An 11,689-nucleotide genomic window follows, 5' to 3' on the forward strand; every position below is an offset into this window, starting at 1 on the left:
ACAAATTTAATAAGATATATAACAACCGTTTGGTCCATAAATATTTAAGGGGAAATAGTTTCTATACACCATCTTTATCAAGAAACAGGGAAACATGGACAATCTTGATAGACACTTACTGTACTCAACTATTAACACGAAGATCAATATATAAGATTCTTGGATTAACCAACTATTTCTCAAAGAGTGCACAAATGCTTTCTATGACATCGCTGCCCCCTTTTAACAGGATACACCATAAAAAGATCTTCAGAAATAAGATGCAAAACAGTACAAAACTAGTGAGGCGTCAAAAAGGATGTGAATCAGTTAACAAACAACACATATATCCTGAATTTCACAAACTTTCTTCCAAGTTATAGCATAAGGCACACAGTAGAACTGAGTTAGGCATCTACTTCATCAAGTAGATCTAGAGTACCGCTTCGTTCTACAATAGAACAAATCGTGACACTTAAAATTAAATGTTTGTTTTTTTAACCCCAACAAGGACTCCCGCCTCTCTGTCTGTCTCTCTTTCTCTCGCTCCATCTCTCAGCCAATCGTTCATGTTTTTGGTCTGTTCAGTGGCAAGTGTCCGTAAAGAAAGCATAAATATGGTCCAAAAGGAGAAAACATGGAGGATGGTGTTCCCGCTGGCTGGCCCTAACATCTCCACCTATCTGAGGTCATGTTCATGTTAATGTCAACTAATCTGCAACCCTCCTTCTCCTTTTCTTCTCTCTTTCCCTTTTCCAAATCACATGGTTACCCTGAGCAACATGATGATAATAATAATGCACTTTTCACTGGGCAGTATATTGTCATTGTGCAATTTAATTTAACAGTTATTCTACGGGCACGCTGGATCCAGATACGTTATTGATGGGTTTTTTTCTCCATTTGAGTATTGTTAAGCAATGAGGTCAACAGTTTTGTACAAGTGCTCTATCATGAAAACAATCAATCAAAACAGTGCCCATTAACTGTCTGTGTCCCAATCAGAATTTCACTCACTGGTTTCTATTGTAACTCTGTCTAATATCAATGTGACTGCATTACATGTTGAACAGTTACCACTGCACAGATCAGTAGAGTTGCGTTCTTAATTGTTTATCACAGTTGAGGTGTATGTCAAGACAAAAATGCATGTTGAGGTTACAGCATCCACCTGGCATTTGAGTTGTAATGGTTGGGTTTTGGGGTATTGCAATTTAGGAGTTTAACATTCTAGTTCTGGTGCAATAATCCAATGTCCTATCAAATCCCAATGTATCTAAAAGACACAGGCTGAAATTAAAGCCTGGTTTCATAATTATCTCATATGGCACATTCCGCAAATTCAAATTTCAAATATTTCCAAAAAGGAAAGATTGAAATATACTTTAAATAGGATAGTGATATAGTGCATACATATTGATTTCCAGGGCAAAACTATTAACTACTATTTGTAATTGTTCAATAAGCATGTATTACATTTGTTATCAGAAATGTATCAATTATTGATTAATCAAATAACATGGACAAGTAAAATCAAATAAAGAACAATGATTTACTTTTGCCAATAAATAGTTCCATTTGGGTTCTGTCCAGGATTGTGGAATCCTTTGCAAGTTTTCAGTTTTCAGTGTCGTCCAGATCAAAACGTTCCATCACAAACCATCACTAAAATATGTTGACTACAAACTCAGCTGCCAAGCGGTTGCAAATGCTACACATCAAAATAATGTCCTTGTGTTTGAATGTGGTTGCTGTTGGTTTTGTGTTGCAACACAGTACTTCTTGTGTACAACACAGTACTTCCTGTCCCAAGGAGCTGTCTCTGGTTGCTTAAAGGTGTTTAAAAAAATTAAATGCAAATTGAGGAGAAAAACAAAACAAAAATGAGTTTGCTAGAGATAGCTTGTTAAAAAAGGTTTGTCAAGGTAGTTTGTGAAGGGCTCCCCGAATCGTGGCTGTCCAAACTAGAGGTGACAGAGGTCACTACAGTGATAGAGGGATTGGTCAGGTCTGTTAGTGTGGCCGCGCTGGAGGGAGGGCTGAGCGCGCCGCTGTCGGACGAGGGCGGAGGGAGTGAGGTGCCGTCTCCCTTATCAACACCCCCATTCTCTTGTCGCAAAACGTTCCTTCTGAATTTGGCTCTTGCGTTTTGGAACCATACCTGCAAACCAATCCCAACGGCTTTACTTTGGTTTATGTTTTGTCATATTCTATCAAATTCTTGCTGTCTTTCTTTCTTGTAAAATGCAATTGTTAAGTATTTGTTTGATATCACAATGTTCACCACTACATGACTCTCCACACCACTAAAGCGTAAATCCTAAAGCACAATACGTAGGTTTTTTGAAAAATGGGCTGCTGTTTTTGACACCATTATTTTGGGCTCAGGGAGTATACTAACCAAATCCAAATGGACCGACTGGAAGAGGGATGTTGCATCCATCCAGAGTAACACATGTCTATTCCATATCAAAACAACAATCTAATACAGTAGAAAATCTGTGGGAATATGGTTTACGTTCATCCACAGTTAGTTTTTTCAGGAGATCCTTATAGAATTGTGCACTCTCTCTCTCTCTCTCTCGGTACATGAAGCTACCCTTCGCACCAATGACCCCAAAAGACTGGGTGTGTCAAACATATAAACCCTATCCACTAGAAATACCATTATCCTATATTACACACAACCCTAACAACATTTGTAACTCAAAAGTTCAGATGACCCCCTATAGAAAAACCAATGAAAGAATGGGGGAAAACCAACCAAACCAACCAAAACAAAAGATGATTTCAATGGGACTCGTCGTCAAACAAGAGAATTATGGGATGGAGAGTAGTACTGTACAAGCGGTGAGGTTCGGTCGATGGGGGCTGCTTACCTGGAGAACTCTTTTGGTGAGGCCTGTCTTCTGGGCAAGCTGTTTTAGGTCCTTGGCGTCAGGGTTGTGGTTGATAGCAAAGTAAGACTTCATGGTGCGGAGCTGGTGGTGCTTGAACGAGGTGCGCATGCGCTTGGTCTTCTGTGAGCTGGTGTAGGACTGTTGGTCCCGGTCCAAGTGGTCCCCATCGTTCTCGTTACAACCTGAGGAGGAAGAGGAGACGTCTTACTTCGCTATCAACCACAACCCGGACGCCAAGGACCTGAAACAGCTTAAATAAGACACAACACACCTGAAACAGCTTTGAAAGAGGTTAACATACACACCTGAAACAGGTTAAATAACATACAGACTTGAAACAGCTTAAATAAGATACAGAGTTGAAACAGCTTAAATAAGATACAGAGTTGAAACAGCTTAAATAAGATACAGAGTTGAAACAGCTTAAATAAGATACAGCACAGCATGTTGGGGACATAGTTGCTTCTTTCTTTTTTTCTTTTTTTTTTTACAGTCACTGAGATAATAAAATCAATATTAGCTCTTTCATGTCTTTACAATGACCCCGACCCCTGTATGAAGTAGATGCATGCTGATGAATCGATCAGCCCTCTTCATCTCTGTGTTTAAAGTAAGTAATAACGTCTTTCAAGATTCCGACCTTACTCTTAGAAATGCACCTTACTGTTATGACAGTATACATTCATGCTAATGAAAAAATACATTCACTTAAAAATATTCTCAATTGAGTAGTATTAGTAGTTAAAATAAGGGTTAGGGTTCCTTAAAATGGATATTCCTTAAATCATGTTACAATATAATATGTATTGCTTAAATAGATCTCTATTTCCTTATATATAGACACAAATGTACTAAAATCTCTGGCACAAAAACATTTTAGAGATGTGAGAATGTAAAAATGGTCTTACTATATATCATACTATAAATGCTATTAATAACAAAGAAGATTGTGTGCTTGTTGGAGTTGACTATGGAGCGTTTCAAGATGTGTCACAATATGAGTCAGCAAATGGTTATGGTAAAATGGTAAATGGTAGTTTCAATTAATACGATTGATTACATCTTATTAATAGCTTGCAATGGTAACTTTCAGCTAATATATTGTTGTGACACAAATATTATCATAGGTATTTCAATGGTCATTTGAACTTCTACACTTTACGGGTAAAATGTAAGTTGCTCATAGGCCTAGTAATTGCTGGAAAAGCATTCTATCAAAGTCATATTACTTGCTACAACACTCGTCAACTACAAAGTCATGAGTTTTGTAATTACACAAGTGGAATAGGGAATAATTGTGTATCAATAAAAAGTTGTTAATTCCATCACTAAGCATTTGTAATATAAGTAATATGTAGCTTGTAAATATCATTTTGTTACCACAGTAATTAGTGTTACTGCTACGATAAATTATTACAGTCTTCCTACTACACAGGTATACAAGCCAGGCTTTCTTTGACCATAACAGATGTATTAACAAAGTGCTAATTGTATCTGCAAATAGGGAATGCGTCTAGAATCTATAGTTTTTAACCTTTAACACTTTTTGAGTAAAATAAAAAAATGAATTTACACCTTCAAATTATGTTCCAAACTACTAGTATTTCTCTCACAGAATTTGACGGACAACAATTTAGATTTAAATATGAATGGCTGTTTGCTTGAGCATACAGAATCCACCTCCAAGATTTCGATTCTGCATATGTCAGTCCCTTTCTTATGCACATGCAAATCTCTGTTAAACTAGATATCAACTCCATGTGTTGTGTGTAGTTAAGGTAACAGACACAGGTGACATACATGCAGGCTCATTACTGGTTGTATTGATCAATAACTGAATGTTATTTCATAAACTAATTCTTTTTAGACTGCTGTGACTAAGTGTGTTACCTCAGGACCAAGCAGGACCAACCTATATCCATGATCCAGTATAATCTAAATGATTATAATTTAGATACATATATAGTAGGCCTTCTCCTTCTTTGCAGTTGCTCACACATTTCTACATTACAGTCTTCGCCTCATCATGCCTTTTATTCCGCATCTCTCCACCAGGGGTCTCTGTAAGCACGGGAGCAGCCCACCGAGCACCTCGGTCGACGGGTTTGGGAGAATTTGAGGTTTCAACGGGTTTGGGTCGGTTTACATTTCTCGACAGATTTCGACAGACAATTTGGGATCAAATTGATAGGCCTATAGACTACTTTTGATCAGTCATATAACCCCATATAAACAGCACTTAATTAGAAGTGAAGTCAAATTCGTCTTACCAATTGCAACCAAAAAGCATTATCAAAATGGAAATTAACAATGAAGTGGATACAAATAAATTGGGGCAAGGATAATCGTTTAAAGAGACCAATCGTGTTTCAAGGAAAGTAGGAAAATATGTAACAAAAAAATAATAATCCCTAAAGCGTCATGCATGTCAGCCTATTGGGTATTTTATTGAATGAATATCTCTCACAGCATAGACCTGAAACATTGCATGTCACTTAATAAACATAGGCCTACAGCGGGGAGGGGGTTCTGAAAGCATTTGCCGAGGGACAGGCCTGTGTGTTTGTTCTGAGAGCTGTTTCATTGTAGCCCCATTGCAGTTGCCAGTATTCCTGAGAACTGTGCTGACCCTCTGACTAGGATTCAGAACTGGTTGCGAGCCAGGGATTCCGACGTCATCTTCAATTAACGCAGAACAATTAACACGCAGATTACCCTTATTCCTCTCCATTCATGAAGAACAGAGGAAACTTGGCACACAATGCCAAACTTTCTCAACCGGATACTAATTCTAAAAAGCGACAACAAAAGAGACGCTGCGGGGCTGGATTATAACATTCAGATGAATGCCAATTTTTAAACGTAAAATTAACAGTAATGTCAGAACCAGCACTTGTGTAGAGGCAATTGCAATTTCCCTCAGGAAGACAGCCGAAAAGGTGTCGTTTAATGGTCTTTGCAAAAAGCAATGATCCCAAATTACCGTTACCCCCTGCACGTGCATGGGTCAGAGTTCACGTTCCCGTGTGTGCGCATTTTACGCATTCTATTACCTAATACGAGCCTTAATTATACAAGTCACTTTAATCATTAACTAGGGGTCAATTTTCGAATATTTAGACAGCGCACATTACTCCACGTAGGGATAATATTAAAAGCAGGCTACTAAGGCTACTACTAATAATAATATAGCACAAATCCGTCATTGGATTGGCCCTGTTGCGGAATGGGGCCAATGCTTAGTTTTGCCCCCGATTTTGTAGGTTATTCGACTATTACTAGGCCAACATTTTTGTTCAAACATGATATTAGGCCTGCACCTTAAAAACATTGAACAAGACACGATCCCCAAAATCCTGTATACAGGCCTATCTGCGAATATCGCCGTAACGGTTATAGACTGCTCTGTTCACTTCGCCGTGCACGGTGCGTCACGGGTTTGCTTCATGCAATAGAATAGCCTATACGACTGAGCTAAATGTGTCTACAGTCGGGGGGCAGTGTAGCCTACCAATGTCACTAAGACCGCAATCCAGTGCGCCTCTCACCTGAGTTGTAGCTGGCAATATCTATCCCCATGGCGGGGCTCTTCCTCTTGCGCGGCCGGCCCTTCTGCACCGTGCCGGTGGCGCCGTTAAAGTAAGGCAGGGCCATGCCGCCGCCCTTGGCAGCCAGCTCGGCGTAGTTGAGCTGGGGGTGGTAGTCCCCCCCCTGGCCCTGGGCCGTGGTCTCGAAGTGGACCCGGCAGTACACCATGCTGTCCTTCATGCCGAAGTGGTCGCCCGTGGTCAGCGTCTTGTTGCACGTGGTGCAGGTGAAGCAGCTCAGGTGGTACACGGAGTCCCGCGCGCGCATCACCATCTCCGACGCCGAGATCCCGAGGTGACAGCGGGCGCACCTCTGCACGGAGAACCTTCTGGAACAATGACACAACTCTTTAAAACACGGCTTTAAAAACAATCTTTCCAAAAAAAACAAAAAAACATTGCCTGCAGTGGCACACACGCACACACACACACACACACACGCGCACACACACACTATGATATATACTTGTGCACACAGACCCCTGAGAGCACACTGAACAAACCCATATTAGCTATTATGTAGGCCTAGTTGATGTTTAGTTTACAGGCCGAGGCCGAGCTCAGTATAGTTTAGTTGTTAGCAGCCTATCAAATCCTAACCATGGCCTGCATGGTCATGGTTTAGCCTCGTATTCTAAATGTATGCCGTGCAAGGGTCATCTCGACATTTCTAGTCGATTAACCAATCTTATGACCTATTGATGGCTAAAGCCGCGTGTGTGTGCGTGTGTGCGTGTGTGTGCGTGTGCGTGTGTGTGTGTGTGTGTGTGTGTGTGTGTGTGTGTGTGTGTGTGTGTGTGTGTGTGTGTGTGTGTGTGTGTGCGCGTGTGTGTGTGTGTGTGTGTGTGTGTGTGTGACGGGGGGCAGGTATGTGTATCAGTATATTATTGGTTGGAAAAACTATATTTGTAACCTCGTGTTTTCTTACCTGTAGTAATCATCTTTGCAGTAGATGCTTCCGTCCTTGGCGAAACACGTGAGCTCCGACTCCAAGGCGAGTTTACATTCGCAGCATTTGAGACACCGCAGGTGCCACTGTTTGTCCACGGCGAGGAGGTAGTACCTGTCCGAGATCTTCCCCCCGCAGCCGGCGCACAGGGCGGGCTTCTCCGGGCTCATGGAAGGCATCGTCTGAAAGGAGGGTGGGAGAGAGAGAGAGGAATCGCTACGTTAGAATTATAAGGTTCTATCTCCATTTTTGGTCAAAATGTAGTTTTTTACATAATCTGATCCATTAGGTGTTTATTAATGCCTGTGTGGTGTTTTGAAAATGTTGACATTTTTGAGTTAGTAATTCATAAAATACAAAGGTTCCATCTCACAAAACATAATGGAATGTAAAAACTTTGACGCTCAATATCTCTGAACTGCCCTAAACGGAGATAGAACCTTCTGAGCTCACGGAATGTCATGTGGATCTGCGTGGCTTCCATCGTGCCTCATACAGGCCTTCTCTGTGGGAAATGTTTTGTATGTATAAATCTTCTAACATTTATATAGATAACACAATATAAAATGATATCATAGCGATACCATGGCCTTAAAAGAGAATTGTAGACAATTGTAAAATGATCATTCTCTTCACAAGCATATCGACAGTTCAGTGTTCATGAAACACCATTACTCCTGAGAAATCCATGCCGAGCGTAAAGTATGTCAACAGGGCCCACTGTGTTTAGGGACTGACTCAGTTAATCGTAACAAATGGAAGCTGTGAGGCCTACATGAATTGAGAAAGCTTACAGTGAAATAGAATTATAAATGTAGCCGTTCAAAAATGGAATCGGCAAGTTTCCTATATGACACGTTTTGTCTATCGCTGCAAGAACAGCAGCTACAAGTAGTGGCAATAACATAAGAATACTATAATAACAATAATAATATCATGAATAATATGGTTAATAATATTGTCAGGAATATATGATTCACTATTAATAATAGTATTAATACTACTGATAATAACAATGATTTAATAATAATAATAATAATAATAATAATAACAACATCTTAATAATAGTAGCACTAGCCAAATAATAACCATATAATTGTTATTGTTATTCATTAGCTATAGCCTAACAGGGTCTAAGGCTAGGCCCGTGTTGTTTAATTACACACAAAAGCATATTAGGCCAAAATATGGCATAAATTGTGTTATAATAGATTAATTGAGTATTTGGTCTGATCTTTTTCTAGTGCAGCGAAATTCGCATGGATATCAACACGGACATCCAACATAAAAAAAAAGCAAGAAATAAAAAGCAAGAGGCTATTTCTTTCTCCAAAGTGGATCTTTGTTACTTACCTTCACACTTCCCTGGGCGTTACTGCGTGCGTTATTGTGTCATAAAGTGTGTTATTAATCTTCAAGAAAAGGGAGAAAAAAATGTAAAATTTTTCTTACCGACTCCCTCCCGTTCAGCTGCCCGACGCCCTTAGCCAGGCGCGAGTCCGTCTTCGACCTCCTCTCCATCTCCTCCATGATGCCTTGAATATGATCCCCGGAGATGCCGTGGAAAAGCATGGCTCCTCGGCGCAACGTGCAACTGCTCGCTTCTGCCTCGCAGCCCACCACTTCCATATACCCCGGACTCTCACTGCGCTGGGAGGCGAGAGACTAGGCAACACACACACACACACACACACACACACACACACACACACACTGAAACTCACCTCCGCGCAAAAGCAGAAAAGCTAAAAAAGGATTTGCAAATTGCAACAACTCGGTGGAAAGATGAGGGGTGCAGGGAGGGAGAAAGTGAAGTGTGGCAAGCCAAGGAGCTTTCCGTCAATTGTCTTGCTCCCAAAAAAAAAAGTATAGTCCAGATTATAGGAAAGCCAGTGTGAGGTCTAATGATGGACTGGCTAAGATGGCAGAAGTTTGGATTTGGTGTTTTCTTTTCGACAGTCCACCCCCCGAGCTCCCGTTAGGGCTCCGTGTGCTTGAAGGTCAGGTTGGGACTGCCTGGATTTGAGAGCCGTGTCCTATTTGTGAAGAGAGCAAAAGCTCTGCCCAGTTTGGATAATTTGGTAGGAGGAGTTCCCCCCTCTCTCTATTGCCACTGATTTCTATGCACCAACAAAGAGCTGTCACTCTCCTCTCAGACCCCCGGTGCTGGCTGCGCGAGCGTGCATGGAGAAGCACTTTTGGTATTGATATTTTCATTACTTTTCATTTCTATCGGTTTACGGACAGACATTAGAGTCATGTTAATGCTGAGACATGATACGGTTTAGGCAGGTTTGCATAAACTCTTTAGAGTGATTGAATTAGGAAGCTCTGGAAGATTAAATATTATTTGGGCTCATGCTATAAGAATGTATTATCTAGAAATCTCTTTCTTCCAGTATCTATGTGTGAAACGTTTATGACATAGTTGTGATTCGTGGTGAGGTTGATTTTCCTGCCCTTTCTGCCGCCGTGCATTTTGAATGGGGCAATATATCATACCTGTGAGTATGTGTTCATGTGCTATGTTCAAAATTGAATTATTAAACTTAAGTTAAAATGTGCGTCTAGTTGAGTGTCTCTGTTATTTTTAAGCCATACAGATCAATTTGTGTGTGTGTGTGTGTGTGTGTGTGTGTGTGTGTGTGCGTGCGTGCGTGCGTGCGTGTGTGTGTGTGTGTGTGCGTGCGTGCGTGCGTGCGTGCGTGTGTGTGTGTGTGTGTGTGTGTGTGTGTGTGTGTGTGTGTGTGTGTGTGAAAGAGAGAGAGAGAGACAGAGAGAGAGTGTTTGTGTGTGTGTGTGTGTGTGTGTGTGTGTGTGTGTATGTGTGTATGTGTGTATTAGAGATAGGTTGGGGCGGGGCAGGCATAGGAGGCAGCTTACATTAACCCCTTAGAAAGAATTGTGAATTATTAAAGCTAACATAAACTTTAGAAAAGATTGTGCGTAATTTAATTACAATGACCATTTACCCACGTGTTTGGCTACACAATCCTCTGGCAAATGATTATAGATGCAGTTCTCCAAAACTAACAATTTCTGATGATCAGAATTGTAAACTTGAAATTATTCAATTAGGGGAACATTATCTATTTAGGTAACTTGCATGCGTAAATGTGACGGCAGGCTTCCTTTCTCTGTCCGAAATGTAATTAGTCCTTTTAAAGCGAGATCAATGCTCTCTCAATTAAACGGTAACCTACACTCAATGAAAGCTCATTATCCGCGACTGACTATTCATTAACATGGCCCTTGTCTTTTCAATTGTACATTATTTAGGCCTATTCAAAATATAGCCTACAGTGACAGGTTTGTTTCTCAAGTGTTTGACAAACATGGTACATTTTTTCTTCGCCATAACTCTTTTTTGATTAACCGTCAAGAAAAGCTATGAATTATCCAAAGCCTACACAATTAACCCCCTGTATATATATTATTTTAGTTTTTTGATTTATTTATTTCATTGATCTTATCTATAACGAATCTATGTATGTGTGTCCTTAAGGCCCTGACTAAAGCCTGACAGACAATAAAAAAACGTCTCAGTGAATTAAAGGTTTTGTGTCAAAGGACAAAAGAGAACTCCTGCTCATTTCGGCCCAGTAATAGACTTCCCAAAGCTCCACGGAGTTGCAGGTGCGGATGCTCTCGCCAACACCAATCATTTTAAGACGTGTTACATTTCCATTTGTCCCCTAGATCAGAAGTCGTGCCTTTAATTGGGCCCCATAGATAACACCACTCGGAAATGGCTAAACTCTGGATAAGATGGACCCACTGCAGAGTCCATTTGCGCTCTGTCAGTTTCTCACGACTAACTTTGAGTGATACAAAGACACAGGATTCATTTTACTTCTTGTACAAAGAAACACAAAATGGTAGAAGAAATTCAAGTGTGACATTTAATTGCAGCGTGTTTATCACACGCTCCCAAGAGGAGGCTGTAACGCTGTATTAGCCCACTTTAATTCCAAAATTACAGTCAAACCATTTTAGCCTATTTCGGTGTATTGCTGTACACTATAAGTCTATTTCCAGTGTAATTATTATATAGAATCATTATCACAAAGACTATATTATTCTATTGCGAATCTTCATAAGGAATACGAAATGTTTTCTAACCCCTAGATGCTTGTGTCTCCCTATTGCCTCCAGCAATGACATTTCATTTGAATGAAGGATTAAAATGCGTCAGTGAATGCACGCACGCGCTTTCCCAATACCCACGTCTCTGAAATGGAAATTAACGAATAGGCCTACATAAAAAAAAAAAA

The 11,689-nt window shown here is 40.4% G+C and overlaps 1 protein-coding gene across 2 annotated transcripts in view; it reads right to left on the reverse strand.

The window, feature by feature from the left end:
- The window catches only part of lhx9 (LIM homeobox 9), a gene marked incomplete at its 3' end in the record, with an annotated part of 9,619 nt that extends 512 nt beyond the window's left edge, over positions 1-9,107 (reverse strand). The window contains exons 1-5 of one of the 2 annotated variants that reach the window (XM_080536143.1): positions 8,868-9,107; positions 7,395-7,597; positions 6,428-6,795; positions 2,859-3,061; positions 1,548-2,140 (exon numbers count right to left, since the gene is read on the reverse strand). In XM_080536143.1, coding sequence (XP_080392269.1) covers positions 1,886-2,140; positions 2,859-3,061; positions 6,428-6,795; positions 7,395-7,597; positions 8,868-9,044 — 1,206 coding nt within the window. In that variant the 5' untranslated portion in view covers positions 9,045-9,107. Of the gene's footprint in view, positions 1-1,547; positions 2,141-2,858; positions 3,062-6,427; positions 6,796-7,394; positions 7,598-8,867 lie in introns of those variants that run through there. The other variant, XM_080536144.1, reaches the window with a different exon arrangement.
- Between the last annotated feature and the right edge of the window lie 2,582 nt (positions 9,108-11,689).

The sequence above is a fragment of the Nansenia antarctica genome, assembly GCF_963989245.1.
Source record: "Nansenia antarctica genome assembly, chromosome: 7".
NCBI lineage: Eukaryota > Metazoa > Chordata > Actinopteri > Argentiniformes > Microstomatidae > Nansenia > Nansenia antarctica.